The sequence below is a fragment of the Oncorhynchus gorbuscha genome, linkage group LG05, assembly GCF_021184085.1.
Source record: "Oncorhynchus gorbuscha isolate QuinsamMale2020 ecotype Even-year linkage group LG05, OgorEven_v1.0, whole genome shotgun sequence".
NCBI lineage: Eukaryota > Metazoa > Chordata > Actinopteri > Salmoniformes > Salmonidae > Oncorhynchus > Oncorhynchus gorbuscha.
In genome coordinates this window covers 45,240,006-45,258,418 of record NC_060177.1, presented here as the reverse complement: position 1 = coordinate 45,258,418, position 18,413 = coordinate 45,240,006, and the positions used below count along the sequence as shown (strand labels likewise).

Sequence of the window (18,413 nt, the reverse complement as noted above, 5' to 3'; positions counted from 1 at the left end):
GCTTACAAAACCATATGGGTTTTTTAAGATATAAGTATGATGCAGTAATATGCCTTCAGAAAGATATTCACACCCCTTTTTACTTTTTCAACATTTTGTTCTGTTACAGCCTGAATTTAAAATTGATTACATTTAGATTTTTTTGTCAATGCTCTACACACAATACCCCATAATATCAAAGTGGAATTATGTTTTTACAAATGTTGACAAATGAATTAAAAAATGTAAGCTGAAATGCCTTGATAAATGTAAGTATTCAACCCCATGTTCACAAAAATGTGCTTAACAAGTCACATAAGTTGCATTGACTCACTCTGTGTGCAATAATAATGCTAAACATGATCTTTGAATGACCTCATCTCTGTCCCCAACACATACAATTATCTTTAAGGTCCCTTAATAGTGAATTTCAAACCGATTCAACCACAAAGACCAGGGAGGTTTTCCAATGCCTTGCAAATAAGGGCACCTATTGGTAGATGGGAGAATTTTTTTTATCCCATTGAGCATGGTGAAGTTAATAATTACACTTTAATTGGTGTATTAAAATACCCAGTCACTAAGATATAGGCGTCCTTCCTAACACAATTGCCAGAGAGGAAGGAAACGGCTCAGGGATTTCACCATGAGGCCAATGGTGACTTTAAAACCAAGTTTAATTGCTGTGATGAGAGAACTGAGGATGGATCAACAACATTGTAGTTACTCCACAATACTAACCTAATTGACAGAGTGAAAAGAAGGAAGCCTGTACAGAGTAAAAATGTTCCAAAACGTGCATCCTGTTTGCAACAAGGCACTAAAGTAATACTGCAAAATATGTGGCAAAGCAATATATTTTTTGTCCTGAATACAAAGTGTAATGTTTGGGATAAATACAACACATTACTGGGTACCACGCTCCATATTTTGGTATGCTTGTAATCGTTCAGGACTGGCGTTTGTATGGCCGAGTTACAATTTATTTTTTATTTTTTTTACCCCTTTTTCTCCCCAATTTCGTGGTATCCAATTGTTTTAGTAGCTACTGTCTTGTCTCATCGCTACAACTCCTGTACGGGCTCGGGAGAGACGAAGGTTGAAAGTCGTGCGTCCTCCGATACACAACCCAACCAAGCCGCACTGCTTCTTAACACAGCACCATCCAACCCAGAAGCCAGCCGCACCAATGTGTCGGAGGAAACACCGTGCACCTGGCAACCTTGGTTAGCGCGCACTGCGTCCGGCCCGCCACAGTAGTCGCTGGTGCACGATGAGACAAGGATTTCCCTACTGGCCAAACCCTCCCTAACCCGGACGACGCTTGGCCAATTGTGCGTCGCCCCACGGACCTCCCGGTCATGGCCAGTTACGACAGAGTCTGGGCGCGAACCCAGAGTCTGGTGGCACAGCTGGCGCTGCAGTACAGCGCCCTTAACCACTGTGCCACCCGGGAGCGAGTTACAATTTTGACTTAAATCTGCTTGAAAATCTATGGCAAGACTCAGGGCTGTGAATACGTATGTAAATGATATTTACAGTTAAAGTCGGAAGTTTACATACACTTAGGTTGGAGTCATTAAAACTTGTTTTTCAACCACTCCACAAATTTCTTGTTAACAAACTATAGTTTTGGCAAGTCGGTTAGGACATCTACTTTGTGCATGACACAAGACATTTTTCCAACAATTATTTTCAAACAAATTATTTCACTTATAATTGACTGTATCACAATTCCAGTGGGTCAGAAGTTTATATACAGTGGGGAGAACAAGTATTTGATACACTGCCGATTTTGCAGGTTTTCCTACTTACAAAGCATGTAGAGTTCTGTCATTTTTTATCATAGGTACACTTCAACTGCGAGAGACGGAATCTAAAACAAAAATCCAGAAAATCACATTGTATGATTTTTAAGTAATTCATTTGCATTTTATTGCATGACATAAGTATTTGATACATCAGAAAAGCAGAATTTAATATTTGGTACAGAAACCTTTGTTTGCAATTACAGAGGTCATATGTTTCCTGTAGTTCTTGACCAGGTTTGCACACACTGCAGCAGGGAATTTGGCCCACTCCTCCATACAGACCTTCTCCAGATCCTTCAGGTTTCGGGGCTGTCGCTGGGCAATACGGACTTTCAGCTCCCTCCAAAGATTTTCTATTGGGTTCAGGTCTGGAGACTGGCTCGGCCACTCCAGGACCTTGAGATGCTTCTTACGGAGCCACTTCTTAGTTGCCCTGGCTTTGTGTTTCGGGTCGTTGTCATGCTGGAAGACCCAGCCATGACCCATCGTCAATGCTCTTACTGAGGGAAGGAGGTTGTTGGCCAAGAACTCGTGATACATGGCCCCATCCATCCTCTCCTCGATACGGTGCAGTCATCCTGTCCCCTTTGCAGAAAAGCATCCCCAAAGAATGATGTTTCCACCTCCATTCTTCACGGTTGGGATGGTGTTCTTGGGGTTGTACTCATTCTTCTTCTTCCTCCAAAAAGCTCTATTTTTGTCTCATCAGACCACATGACCTTCTCCCATTCCCCCTCTGGATCATCCAGATGGTCATTGGCAAACTTCAGACGGGCCTGGACATGCGCTGGCTTGAGCAGGGGGACTTTGCGTGCGCTCCAGGATTTTAATCCATGATGGCGTTGTGTGTTACAAATGGTTTTCTTTGAGACTGTGGTCCCAACTCTCTTCAGGTCATTGACCAGGTCCTGCCGTGTAGTTCTGGACTGATCCCTCACCTTCCTGATGATCATTGAATTGATGCCCCACGAGGTGAGATCTTTCATGGAGCCCCAGACTGAGGGTGATTGACCGTTATCTTGAACTTCTTCCATTTTCTAATAATTGCGCCAACACTTGTTGCCTTCTCACCAAGCTGCTTGCCTATTGTCCTGTAGCCCATCCCAGCCTTGTGCAGGTCTACAATTTTAACCCTGATGTCCTTACACAGCTCTCTGGTCTTGGCCATTGTGGAGAGGTTGGAGTCTGTTTGACTGAGTGTGTGGACAGGTGACTTTTATACAGGTAACGAGTTCAAACCGGTGCAGTTAATACAGGTAATGAGTGGAGAACAGGTCTGAGAGCCGGAATTCTTACTGGTTGGTAGGTAAATACTTGTCATGCACTAAAATGCTAATTAATTATATAAAATTCATACAATGTGATTTTTGTTTTAGATTCCGTCTCTCACAGTGATACAAATTACAGACCTTTACATGCTTTGTAAGTAGGAAACACTGCCGATTTTGCAGGTTATCAAAAACTTGTTCTCCCCACTGTACACTAAGTTGACTGCCTTTAAACAGCTTGGAAAATTCCATAAAATTTTGTCATGGCATTAGAAGCTTCTGATGGGCTAATTGACATAATTTGAGTCAATTGGGGGTGTACCTGTGGATGTATTTCAAGGCCTACCTTCAAACTAAGTGCCTCTTTGCTTGACATCATGGGAAAATCAAAGGAAATCAGCCAAAACCGCCATGAAAAAGCCAGACTATGGTTTGCAACTGCACATGGGGACAAAGATTGTCTTTTTTGGAGAAATGTCCTCTCCTCTGATGAAACAAAAATAGATCTGTTTGGACATAATCACCATCGTTTATGTATGGAGGAAAAAGGGGGAGGCTTGCAAGCCGAAAAATACCATCCCAACTCTGAAGCATGGGGGTGGCAGCATCATCTTGTGGGGGTGCTTTGCTGCAGGAGGGACTGATGCGCTTCACAAAATAGATGGCATCATGAGGAAAGAAAATTGTGGATATATTGAAGCAAAGTCTCGACATCAGTCAGGAAGTGACATGGTTGCAAATCTCTCTTCAAAATGGACAATGACCCCAAGCGTACTTCCAAAGTTGTGGCAAAATGGCTTAAGGACAACAAAGTCAAGGTATTGGAGTGGCCATCACAAAACCCTGACCTCAATCCCATAGAAAATGTGTGGTCAGAACTGAATAAGCATGTGCGAGCAAGGAGGCCTACATTCCTGACTCAGCTACACCAGCTCTGTCAGGAGGAATGGGCCAACATTCACCCAACTAATTGTTAAACAATTTAAAGGCAATGCTGCCAAATACTACTTGAGTGTATGTAAACTTCTGACCCACTGGGAATGTGATGAAATAAATAAAAGCTGAAATAAATCATTCTCTATTATTCTGACATTTTACATTCTTATAATAAAGTGGTGATCCTACCTAATCTAAGACATGGACTTTTTTTTCTTGGCTTAAATGTCAGGAATTGTGAAACACTTAGTTTAAATGTATTTGGCTAAGGTGTATATAAGCTTCCGACTTCAACTGTATTTCATTTTCAATACATTTCTCAATTTCAAAATACATGTTTACACTTTGTCATTATGGGGTATTTAGGAAAAATATATATTTAATACATATATAATTCAGGCTGTAACAACAATTTTGAATAAGCCAAGAGCTGTGAATACTTTCTGTAGGCTAATTTATTGTTATTTTGGGGAGATATTTCATGCACACATTTGTTTGCCATTTTAGGTAATACTGGGGTATCTGCAAATCTGATCAAGAGGAAAAATTCCCACAAGTAAGTTCTCATTGTGTAGACACAGCATAAGACCAAAAGCAGGTTGCCTTCCAAACAGACAGATGTGTGGATATATTGATTTGACATTACGTACTTCCTTCCCAATTGGGATCTCTATAGGAAGCAGAAGAATGTTGGTCCAAGCAAGCCTATTGCCCAACCCAGACGAAACATAGTGGGTTGCAGGATAACGCACCAATGGAAGGAAGACACCAAGGTTTCCCAGTGGAAAGGAACAGTTCTCGATCAAGTCCCTGTCAACCCATCTCTCTACCTGATCAAGTATGATGGATTTGACTGCATCTATGGACTTGAGCTTCACAAAGATGAGAGGGTGCAAGGCCTGGAGGTTTTACCAGACAGAGTTGGTAGGTATTGTGAAGACATGACACAAGTTGGCCTTGCTATGCCATAAGCATATTACATTTGTCTGTATAGTATGAGTGTGTAAGAACAAATGCACTCGTGCTAGATGTGTATTTGATCATGCATACCTTTTATAAACTCTGCAAAAAAAAGAAACGTCCTCTCACTGTCAACTGCGTTTATTTTCAGCAAACTTAACGTGTAAATATTTGTATGAACATGGCAAGATTCAACAAGTGAGACAAACTGAACAAGTTCCACAGACATGTGACTAACAGCAATTGAATAATGTGTCCCTGAACAAAGGGGGGGGGGGGGGTCAAAAGTAACAGTATCTGGTGTATGGTATGGCCACCAGCTGCATTAAGTACTGCAGTGCTTCTCCTCTTCATGGACTGCACCAGATTTGCCAGTTCTTGCTGTGAGATGTTACCCCACTCTTCCACCAAGGCACCTGTGGATTCCTGGACATTTCTGGGGGGGAATGTCCCTAGCCCTCACCCTCCGATCCAACAGTTCCCAGACGTGCCCAATGGGATTGAGATCTGGGCTCTTCGCTGGCCTAGGCAGAACACTGACATTCCTGTCTTGCAGGAAATCATGCACAGAACGAGCAAGTACGGCTGGTGACATTGTCATGCTGAAGCATCATGTCAGGATGAGCCTGCAGGAAGGGTACCACATGAGGGAGGAGGATGTCTTCCCTGTAACGCACCGCGTTGAGATTGCCTGCAATGACAACAAGCTCAGTCCGAGGATGCTGTGACACACAACCCCAGACCATGACGGACCCTCCACCTCCAAATTGATCCCGCTCCAGAGTACAGGCCTCGGTGTAACGCTCATTCCTTCAATGATAAACGCAAATCCGACTAAACCGCGACTCGTCAGTGAAGAACACTTTTTGCCAGTCCAGCGATGGTGGGTTTATGCCCATAGGCGACATTGTTGCCAGTGATGTCTTATAACAGGCCAACAAGCCCTCAGTCCAGCCTCTCTCAGCCTATTGCGGACAGTCTGAGCACTGATGGAGTGATTGCGAATTCCTGGTGTAACTCGGCAGTTGTTGTTGCCATCCTGTACCTGTCCTGCAGGTGTTGTTACACGTGGTCTGCCACTGTCCGTCCTGTGTCCCTGTAACACTGTCTTAGAGTACAGTACGGACATTGCAATTTGTTGCCCTGGCCACATCTGCAGTCCTCATGCCTCCTTGCAGCATGCCTGAGGCACGTTCACACATATGGGCAGGGACCCTGGGCATCTTTCTTTTGGTGTTTTTCAGTCAGTAAAAAGGCCTGTTTATAGTGTCCTAAGTTTTCATAACTGTAACCTTAATTGCCTACCGTCTGTAAACTGGATTTAACGACCTTTCCACAGGTGCATGTTCATAAATTTTTCATGGTTCTTACAGTGAAGGTCTGTGAAGTTATTTGGATTTTTACAAATTCTTTGAAAGACAGGGTCCTGAAAAAGGCACGTTTCTGTTTTTGCTGAATTTGTTACAAATTAGTTTACATCTTTTCATAGCCATATTTACTATTCATTTGAAACTGCTCTCTGTAATGCAGCTCCAGCTCGTGTCAGTGATGCACAGCTAGCAGAAACCATGATAGGCAAAGCAGTGGAGCACATGTTTGAGCAAGATGAAGGACCAAAGGAGGAGTGGAGGGGCATGGTGCTAGCACGGGCTCCCATTATGAACACATGGTTCTACATCACTTACGAAAAGGACCCTGTTTTGTACATGTACCAGCTCTTGGATGACTACAAAGAGGGGGATCTCCGGATAATGCCTGATTCAAGTGAGTCCATCAGAAATTATATTTTGTGTTAACACTGTGGGCATTGTTTATGGTCTCCATACCACTCTTTATTTAAAAACATGTAATTCTAAGTTGTATTACGGTAGATACAATCATACTACATGAATGTTGTCAACAAATTACTAAAGCTCACTAAAGCTGGTAATATTCTATGCTTTTGCAGATGACTCGACCCCATCAGAGAGAGAGCCTGGCGAAGTGGTGGATAGCCTTGTTGGCAAACAAGTGGAATATGCCAAAGAGGATGGCGGCAAAAGGACAGGCATGGTTATCCATCAGGTTGATGCCAAACCCTCTGTGTATTTCATCAAGTTTGATGACGACTTTCACATCTACGTCTACGATTTAGTAAAAACGTCTTAGGGCATTGAGAAAATCATTGATTCACAGACCGTGGCAAATGTTTTCAGGATTTCTTTGAGACAAGACAATTCCTTCACAGGCTACGAATGTGAAACTTGTCATTTTCTGTGTCACTGCTTCCAATGCGAAAGCTATTAGTGTACTTTGTCTGAAGTCCACTTTTGTTTGAAAAGAAGAGACCTCTGCAGAATTCACCATGTCTGAACATTTACTCTGTTCAATTGGGCCAGACACCAGGAGCCTAATCCCAAAGTTTTTCTTAACATGAAAGAAAAGTGAGAATTTTGTGGGGGGTTTTCTTGTCTATGATGCTGTAAATGAATTATTGTGAGGTTCTCGTAACATGTTTCTACCACTTTTGTTGACTTGTGGGTTTAACATCCTCAAAATTTAGCATGCATCAGTCTAAAAGCTGTGGTCCTTTGTAGCTCAGTTGGTAGAGCAGGGTAGTGGATTCGATTCCCCCATCCATATGTCAAATGTATGCACACGTGACTAAGTCGCTTTGGATAAAAGCGTCTGCTAAAATGGCACATTACTGTATCAGTCAAACCTAGTAATCAGTTTAAAAAGAAAGGTATTACATGAAATTCTGTGATTTAATTTTATTCCTTAATTCTCTACTTGTATGAACTGCCATTGTGAAATTGTCCTTCACATAAGTCTAGTTTCTGAGACCAAGGAAATCCAAGAGCTTCTTCCTTTTAGTTTTTAATCAGTGCTATTTTATGTCGGCCACACTTGCATTCTCCCGAAATGGGTGTCTAGACCTCTACTACTCTGTAAAATCTAAATTGTATTAGAGTAATTTGGCTGATTGGTTGTGCAAAGTTCATCAATTATTTTAATTCTAATATTTTTTGTTTACTGTGGCTTTTAGATTTGATTTTAATTTCCTTCAACCTGAAATGATTAGTTTTGTTATTTAATACTCTATCATCCAAATCTGATTTCAAATTTGTATTATCACATTTCATTCTTACTCCTTTTCTAGAGCTACTGTATTGCAACTTTGTTGTCAAAAACACTAAAAGGATAATGATTGATACACATAACTAACTATACACTGAGTGGACAAAACATTAAGAACACCTTCCTAACACTGAGCTCCACCTACTACCATACCCCGCCCTGGCACCTACTAACCTCATCCATTGGCACTTAAATGGGCACTTGCCTATTCACCCTTTGAATGGCATTTACATTACATTACATACATTTAAGTCATTTAGCAGACGCTCTTATCCAGAGCGACTTACAAATTGGTGCATTCACCTTATGACATCCAGTGGAACAGTCACTTGGCACGCATACATAAGCCATGTCTCAAGGCTTAAAAATCATTTTTTTAACCTGTCTTCTCCTCTTCATCTACACTTGTAGTGTATTGAACAGGTGACATCAATAAGGGGATCATAGCTTTCACCTGATCAGTTTGTCATGAAAAGAACAGGTGTTCTTAATGTTTTGTATACTCAATGTACATGAAAGACGATTATAAATGCTGTTTACAAGAAATATAGTATAGCAATCATCTTGTTAGCATTGTGATCCATTTGGAAGTATTTTTACGACTTACCTTCAATTCTTCATGCCTGTTTCATGTCTATGTGCCATATATTTTCAGAGTGATAGATCTCAGAAATGTTTCTATCGAAGAATGTGTGGTCTAAATTGATTAAGCAAAGGGCCTGTTAATGTTCTAATGGATTTTGGGTCATATGCCACTGAGCCACCTACCATCAATGAGGTTAATTTTGAAAATGTCATTGTTTAATTGAATTCAGCATCAATCCAATCCAAACGTTTATTTCTCATTTAAGCAAATATGAATTGTTTGCTGTTTTCTGACCTGAGCCTAGGTTGATTTCATGATTTAACTTGATACTGTTTAATAGTATTATACATCACTTGCAACATTTTGAATTTCATCCAAGGATTTAGAAAGATATTTAAATGGTCAACATGTCATGGTTATTTTAGAATTGTTGTATTGTTAGCATGTTCAAATTGTGTTACTGAAGCCTACAGTGCATTTGGAAAGTAATTCAGACCCCTTGACTTTTTCCACATTTTGTTATGTTACAGCCTTATTCTAAAATGGATTAAATATGTTTTCCCCTATTCAATCTACACACAATACCCCTTTAATAACAAAAGCAAAAACTGTTTTTTAGAAATGTATTAAAAATGGAAACGTAATATTACATTTACATAAGTATTCAGACCCTTTACTCAGTACTTTTGTTGAAGCACCTTTGGCAATGATTACAGCCTCAAGTCTTCTTCGGTATGACGCTAAACGCTTGGCACACCTGTATTTGGGGAGTTTCTCCCATTATTCTCTGCAGATCCTCTCAACCTCTGTCAGGTTGGATGGGGAGCGTCACTACATAGCTATTTTCAGGTCTCTCCAGAGATGTTTGATAAAATTCAAGTCCGGGCTCTGGCTGGGCCACTCAAGGACATTCAGAGACTTGTCCCGAAGCCACTGCTACGTTGTCCTGTTGGAAGATGAATCTTCACCCTAGTCCTGAGCGCTCTGGAGCAGGTTTTCATCAAGGATCTCTCTGTACTTTTTTCCTTTCATCTTTCCCTCAATCCTGACTAATTTTCCAGTCCCTGCCGCTGAAAAACATCCGCAACACATGATGCTGCCACCACCATGCTTCACCGTAGGGATGGTGCCAGGTTTCCTCCATTGGTGACGCTTGGCATTCAGGCCAAAGAGTTCAATCTTGGTTTCATTGTACCAGAGAATCTTGTTTCTCATGGTCTTTCGAGTCTTTAGGTGCCTTTTGGCAAACTCAAAGCGGGCTGTCGTGCCTTTTACTGAGGAGTGGCTTCCCATCTGGCCACTCTACCATAAAGGCCTGATTTGGTGGAGTGTTGCAGAGATGGTTGTTATTCTGGAAGGTTATCCCAATTCCACAGAGGAACTCTGCAGCTCTGTCGGTGACCATTGGGTTCTTGGTCACATCCCTGACCAAGGCGCTTCTCCCCCGATTGCGCAGTTTGGCCAGTAGGCCAGCTCTAGGAAGTATTGGTGGTTCCAAACTTCTTCCATTTTAAGAATGATGGAAGCCACTGTGTTCTTGGGGACCTTCAATGCTGCAGACATTTTTTTGGTACCCTTCTCCAGATCTGTGACTCGACAGAATCCTGTCTCGGAGCTCAACGGACAATTCCTTCGACCTCGTGGCTTGGTTTTTGCTCTGACATGCACTGCCAACTGTGGGACCTTATATAGACACGTGGGCATTTCCAAATCATGTCCAATCAATTGAATTTGGAGTCCACAGGTGGAATCATGTTCTAGAAACATCTCAGGATGTTCAATGGAAACAGAATGCACTTGAGCTCAATTTTGAGTCTCATAGCAAAAGGGCTGACTACTTTTTATTTGTTTTATACATTTACCTGTTTTTGCTTTTGTCATTATGGGGTATTGTGAATAGATTGATTTAATACATTTTAGAATAAGACTGTAACCTAACAAAATGTGAAAAAAGGGAAGGGGTCTGAATACTTTCTGAATGCACTGTATGTCGAGCTTCTGCAGGTTTGCTTGCCATCACTAGTCACTCTCCCGCACAAAGATGAGATCCTGCTAACCTCTGTAGTATTATTAAGACATCTTGAAAGAGGGCAACAGGTCTATTTAAAAGTCTTGATTGCCCCTTCATGATTTCCAAAGTGTGGAAATCATCATATGTTGCCAAATCAAATCAAATCAAATTTTATTTGTCACATACACATGGTTAGCAGATGTTAATGCGAGTGTAGCGAAATGCTTGTGCTTCTAGTTCCGACAATGCAGTGATAACCAACAAGTAATCTAACTAACAATTCCAAAACTACTGTCTTATACACAGTGTAAGGGGATAAGGAACATGTACATAAGGATATATGAATGAGTGATGGTACAGAGCAGCATACAGTAGATGGTATCGAGTACAGTATATACATATGAGATGAGTGTGTAGACAAAGTAAACAAAGTGGCATAGTTAAAGTGGCTAGTGATACATGTGTTACATAAGGATGCAGTCGATGATGTAGAGTACAGTATATACATATGCATATGAGATGAATAATGTAGGGTAAGTAACATTATATAAGGTAGCATTGTTTAAAGTGGCTAGTGATATATTTACATCATTTCCCATCAATTCCCATTATTAAAATGGCTGGAGTTGGGTCAGTGTCAATGACAGTGTGTTGGCAGCAGCCACTCAGTGTTAGTGGTGGCTGTTTAACAGTCTGATGGCCTTGAGATAGAAGCTGTTTTTCAGTCTCTCGGTCCCAGCTTTGATGCACCTGTACTGACCTCGCCTTCTGGATGATAGCGGGGTGAACAGGCAGTGGTTCGGGTGGTTGATGTCCTTGATGATCTTTATGGCCTTCCTGTAACAACGGGTGGTGTAGGTGTCCTGGAGGGCAGGTAGTTTGCCCCCGGTGATGCGTTGTGCAGTCCTCACTACCCTCTGGAGAGCCTTACGGTTGAGGGCGGAGCAGTTGCCGTACCAGGCGGTGATACAGCCCGCCAGGATGCTCTCGATTGTGCATCTGTAGAAGTTTGTGAGTGCTTTTGGTGACAAGCCGAATTTCTTCAGCCTCCTGAGGTTGAATAGGCGCTGCTGCGCCTTCTTCACGACGCTGTCAGTGTGAGTGGACCAATTCAGTTTGTCTGTGATGTGTATGCCGAGGAACTTAAAACTAGCTACCCTCTCCACTACTGTTCCATCGATGTGGATAGGGGGGTGTTCCCTCTGCTGTTTCCTGAAGTCCACAATCATCTCCTTAGTTTTGTTGACGTTGAGTGTGAGGTTATTTTCCTGACGCCACACTCCGAGGGCCCTCACCTCCTCCCTGTAGGCCGTCTCGTCGTTGTTGGTAATCAAGCCTACCACTGTTGTGTCGTCCGCAAACTTGATGATTGAGTTGGAGGCGTGCGTGGCCACGCAGTCGTGGGTGAACAGGGAGTACAGGAGAGGGCTCAGAACGCACCCTTGTGGGGCCCCCGTGTTGAGGATCAGCGGGGAGGAGATGTTGTTGCCTACCCTCACCACCTGGGGGCGGCCCGTCAGGAAGTCCAGTACCCAGTTGCACAGGGCGGGGTCGAGACCCAGGGTCTCGAGCTTGATGACAAGCTTGGAGGGTACTATGGTGTTGAATGCCGAGCTGTAGTCGATGAACAGCATTCTCACATAGGTATTCCTCTTGTCCAGGTGGGTTAGGGCAGTGTGCAGTGTGGTTGAGATTGCATCGTCTGTGGACCTATTTGGGCGGTAAGCAAATTGGAGTGGGTCTAGGGTGTCAGGTAGGGTGGAGGTGATATGGTCCTTGACTAGTCTCTCAAAGCACTTCATGATGACGGAAGTGAGTGCTACGGGGCGGTAGTCGTTTAGCTCAGTTACCTTAGCTTTCTTGGGAACAGGAACAATGGTGGCCCTCTTGAAGCATGTGGGAACAGCAGACTGGTATAGGGATTGATTGAATATGTCCGTAAACACACCGGCCAGCTGGTCTGCGCATGCTCTGAGGGCGCGGCTGGGGATGCCGTCTGGGCCTGCAGCCTTGCGAGGGTTAACACGTTTAAATGTCTTACTCACCTCGGCTGCAGTGAAGGAGAGACCGCATGTTTCCGTTGCAGGCCATGTCAGTGGCACTGTATTGTCCTCAAAGCGGGCAAAAAAGTTATTTAGTCTGCCTGGGAGCAAGACATCCTGGTCCGTGACTGGGCTGGATTTCATCTTGTAGTCCGTGATTGACTGTAGACCCTGCCACATGCCTCTTATGTCTGAGCCATTGAATTGAGATTCCACTTTGTCTCTGTACTGACGCTTAGCTTGTTTAATAGCCTTACGGAGGGAATAGCTGCACTGTTTGTATTCAGTCATGTTGCCAGACACCTTGCCCTGATTAAAAGCAGTGGTTCGCGCTTTCAGTTTCACGCGAATGCTGCCATCAATCCACGGTTTCTGGTTAGGGAATGTTTTTATCGTTGCTATGGGAACGACATCTTCGACGCACGTTCTAATGAACTCGCACACCGAATCAGCGTATTCGTCAATATTCCCATCTGACGCAATACGAAACTGTGGGAGTCGAGGCATTTAACATTTTACATTACTATTGTAATGTACTGTGTATACTGTCAGTTCCACTTCTGAAAAGCAGACTTATGTCACATGCATATAGCTAAATGTACGATGATGTGAGTTGCATGTCAGTTTCTTTTCAAAGTTATTAGCGTATGTCAATTGTGACATTTTGTTGTTTTTATACTGTGCATTACATTAACCAACGCACTGATCATTCTAAATGAGTGCCAACTAAACGTGCCAGTCTTGTACAGCATTTAAGGGGTGATAGTTCTAAATAAATAATTTGTCAGTTTTTTTTTAAGTTACTGGCTTATTTATATGTATCCATAAAGAACTTTCATTATTTGATTGGGAGAAATGTGTGTGCATGTAAGGATGGACCTTGTGCGTACATATTCAGTCAGTCGTTATATGTTAAAATAGGATTAACATATTTTGAGTTGAAATGGAAGAGATTTAATTAAGGGACAGTAGTAAAGTACTTTTCTGCAATTTGTATATGTTTATATATCAAAATATAGAGGTAAAATTCTGTCTTAATGGCCTTGTGTTCTAAATAATATTTTTTTTAAATAAATGGTTACAGTTTAGTCATCTGGCACAAACACTTTAATGTTACTGAATTCTGCAAGAAAATTTGATAATGGACTATCCTGAATATTAAAATAAATAAGTAGGCCTATGTAATGTTTATTTTTTTTTATGTTATGTTTCCTTTTAACACAACACTGGAAGATCCAGTATTTGTGTGGCAGGTATAGTAGTCCAAATGGGGTCCATGGAAAAGCTTTCATAATATTGAGTGTTGCAGAACGCAACTGTTCTGCCTTACTATTATTTGACCATGCTGGTCATTTATGAACATTTGAACATCTTGGCCATGTTCTGTTATAATCTCCACCCGGCACAGCCAGAAGAGGACTGGCCACCCCACATATGCTCTCTCTAATTCTCTCTTTCTTTCTCTCTCTCGGAGGACCTGAGCCCTAGGACCGTGCCCCAGGACTACCTGACATGATGACTCCTTGCTGTCCCCAGTCCACCTGACTGTGCTTCTGCTCCAGTTTCAACTGTTCTGCCTTATTATTATTCGACCATGCTGGTCATTTATGAACATTTGAACATCTTGGCCATGTTCTGTTATAATCTCCACCCGGCACAGCCAGAAGAGGACTGGCCACCCCACATAGCCTGGTTCCTCTCTAGGTTTCTTCCTAGCTTTTGGCCTTTTTAGGGAGTTTTTCCTAGCCACCGTGCCCTCTACACCTGCATTGCTTGCTGTTTGGGGTTTTAGGCTGGGTTTCTGTACAGCACTTTGAAATATCAGCTGATGTACGAAGGGCTGTATAAATAAATTTGACTTTGACTTTGACTAGCCATTCCCTTTGTCATGCAAACTCTGAGAAATATTCATATAATTACATACATAATATAAATGTTAGGATCTTTGTATTTAGCTGCAGAATATTTTCAAAGCTGGTGTAATTTATTAGCTGATTACTTTTATAAATACGTATGCATATCGTGAGTAGAAACAACAGTCTAGCAGCTAGGCCTTAAGTACTGCTTAAGTAGTTTTTTGGGCTACATTATTTTACTATTTTGTATTTTTGATAACTTTTACTCCACCACATTCCTAAAGAAAATATGTACTTTTTACTCACATTTTCCCTGACACCCAAAAGTTAAATTTGTAATGCTCAGGCAGGACAGCAATATGGTCCAATTCGCACACCTATCCAAATAACGCGTTGTCATTCCTACTGCCTCTCATCTGGCAGACTCACTAAACACAAATACTGCGTTTGTGATGTCTGAGGGTTGGACTGTGGCCCTGGCTGTCCATAAATAAAAATATAAAAACAAGATAATTGTGCCGACTGGATTGCTTAATATAAGGAATTGGATGTATAATATTGGAGTACTTTTTCCACCACAGTACTTATATTTAAAACCAGTCACTTTTACGCAAGTAATATTTTACTGGTGGACTTTTACTTTAGTCGTTTTAGTTTTTTACAGATATTTTGTTAAATATAGTACATTATTCATATACTTTACATACATGGTACTTTTATATACAGTATTACATTTTTGGAATACAGTTTGACATACACATGAAATGGTACTTATAGTCGCTCTGGATAAGAGCGTCTGCTAAATGACTTAAATGTAAATGTAAATTACATTCTCTTGCAATAAGTGCCATGAGATCTTTAGTGACCAAAGAGTTGGGACACCCATTTTAAGTCCCGTCTTCTTCAAGTAACATTCCATTGTTAGTTAGTACTTAACATTATTAAAATGAAATTAATTTTGTACAAATGTATGGTATAAATTACAGTGATCTGTCGTAGAAATGACTGCCGCCTTGTTCATTTCAGCAGCTTATTTCTCTTTGGCTTTTGCCTTTCCCCAGGTGGCATTCATGTCTTTGTGCCCACAACTTGAAACGGAACACCATTGAATGGGAGACTTTTACTCTCCCAACTTTGTTTTTTTTTCCTTCCAAAGGCTGTGCACATGTTGAAGGTCAAAATTGTGATATTATTATCGTGCTTCTACACCTGCATTGCTTGCTGTTTGGGGTTTTAGGCTGGGTTTCTGCACAGCACTTTGAGATATCAGCTGATGTACGAAGGGCTATATAAATATATTTTATTTGATTAGAATGAAAGGCTTGTATGGAACCTAATAAGCTTCCTCTATCAAATAGAATAACTCCTCTGTGCTTGGAATGGAATCCGTTATGTTACACTAGCTAGCTAGCTCACTCATTTTAGATAAGAGTAGCAAAAGTTACTAGTTATCTGAAAAAGAAAAGACAACTGAATTATGTGAAATATGGCGGTGGAAACGCTTGATATAACACATTTTCTGACAAGCAAGCGATTAGATATGGACATTTTTACGTTTACATACATTCATAGAATGTTTGGGAATGTTTAGCAATATACTGTGTGAAGCGGCCGTGCATTTGGACAATTAATAGACACTGCAGTAAATAAACCTAATAAAAACATCTGTCTTGTCCAGGACCAGAGTCTACACAGGCTGATGGGCCATAGCCAATCAGAGCTATAGTAGGCCTTTATGGCCCAACAGTAGAGGTGTCATAATACCCATAAAACCTAGTGGTCAAACAGGGAAATGGTTCCAATTGTTTTTCCACCATTAATTTTTCACATAGGGTATTTTAGAAACACTTAAAATAAGGGGTGTGTTTTGTGTAGGACTACCCTGGAATGACGTTTTGATAACCATGTATGTCTCGGACAAGGTGACTTTTGTCAATGTATTTGATCCCAGATTTGAAAACGCTAACTAGTATCAAAGTAGACATCATGCAAAACTACAAATACCTGCAAGCTCCTGCACGTCATCTCTAGCTGATACCTTTGCTAATACGTATTGTAAATTTAAAATTTGCACAAGAAAGTTCACAGAATTGGCCATTTAAAGAAATGTAGACTATTTATTCATGACTACGGTTAGCTAACATTACATAGAGTGCATTCGGAAAGTATTCAGACCATTGACCTTTTCCACATTTTGTTACAGCCTTATTCTAAAATAGAATTGATGATTGAATTTAAAAAAAAATCTACACACAATACCCCATAATGACAAAGCAAAAACAGGTTTTTAGAAATTTTTGCAAATCTATACCAAATAAATAACATACCTTATTTAAATAACTATTCAGACCCCTTCCTATGAAACTCGAAATTGAGCTCAGGTGCATCCTGTTTCTATATATATAATATAATATAATATATGCCATTTCTTTTATCGACTTACAGTCATGTGTGCATACATGTGGGTGGTCGGGGATCGAACCCACTACCCTGGCGTTACAAGCACCATGCTCTACCAACTGAGCTACAGAAGGATCTATTGATCATCCTTGAGATGTTTCTACAACTTGATTGGAGTCCACCTGTGGTAAATTCAATTGATTGGACATGATTTGGAAAGGCATTCACCTGTCACATAAGGTGCCACAGTAGACAGTGCATGTCAGAGAAGAAAAAAACATCTGCAGCATTGAACCCTAACCCTAACCCTAACCCCAACAACACAGTGACCTCCATCATTCGTAAATGGAAGAAGTTTGGAACCACCAAGACTCTTCCTAGAGCTGGCCGCCCGGCCAAACTGAGCAATTGGGTCTTTATGACCAGACGGAAGTCACCACTCAGTAAAAGGCACATGACCGCCCGCTTTGAGTTTGCCAAAAGGCAACTAATGAACAAGATTCTGTGGTCTGATGAAACCAAGATTAAACTCTTCGGCCTGAATGCCAAGCGTCACATGTAGTGGAAACCTGGCACTATCCCTATGGTGAAGCATGGTGGTGGCAGCATCAGGATGTTTTTCAGTGGCAGGGACTGGGAGACTAGTCAGGACTGAGGGAAAGATGTACGGAGCAAAGTAGAGAGATCCTTGATGACAACCAGTTCCGGAGCGCTTAGGACCTCATACTGGGGTCGAAGGTTCACCTTCCAACAGGACAATGACCCTAAGCACACAGCCAAGACAACGCAGAAGTGGCCTAAGGACATTCAGAGACTTGTTCCGGAGTCGCACAGCCAGAGCCTGGACTTGAACCCGATCTAACATCTCTGGAGAGACCTGAAAATAGATGTGCATCGACGCTCCCCAATACAACCTGACGGAGCTTGAGAGAATCTGCAGAGAAGAATGGTGGAAACTCCCCAAATACAGGTGTGCCAAGCTTGTAATGTCATACCCAAGAAGACTCCAGGCATTAATCGCTGCCAAAGGCGCTTCAATAAAGTACTGAGTAAAGGTTCTGAATACTTATGTAAATGTAATATTACATTTTTTATGTTGTATAAATGTGCAAAAACTTCTAAAAACCTGTTTTTGCTTTGTCAATATTGGATATCGTGTGTAGATTGATGAGGGAAAAAAACTATAATCCATTTTAGAATTTTACATTTACATTTAAGTCATTTAGCAGACGCTCTTATCCAGAGCGACTTACAAATCGGTGCATTCACTTTATGACATCCAGTGGAACAGTCACTTTACAATAGTGCATCTAAATCTTAAAGGGGGGGGGGTGAGAGGGATTACTTATCCTATCCTAGGTATTCCTTAAAGAGGTGGGGTTTCAGGTGTCTCCGGAAGGTGGTGATTGACTCCGCTGTCCTGGCGTCGTGAGGGAGTTTGTTC

General features: G+C 41.6%; 1 protein-coding gene across 1 annotated transcript in view; it reads left to right on the top strand.

Moving 5' to 3' along the window:
* Positions 1-8,407, top strand: part of LOC124035128 (spindlin-Z-like) — a 38,543-nt gene extending 30,136 nt beyond the window's left edge. Inside the window, exons 4-7 of the mRNA XM_046348547.1 lie at positions 4,502-4,550; positions 4,671-4,918; positions 6,485-6,718; positions 6,903-8,407. Of these exons, the coding sequence (XP_046204503.1) occupies positions 4,502-4,550; positions 4,671-4,918; positions 6,485-6,718; positions 6,903-7,102 (731 nt within the window). The 3' untranslated portion in view covers positions 7,103-8,407. The remainder of the gene's footprint in view (positions 1-4,501; positions 4,551-4,670; positions 4,919-6,484; positions 6,719-6,902) is intronic.
* Positions 8,408-18,413: the final 10,006 nt, after the last annotated feature.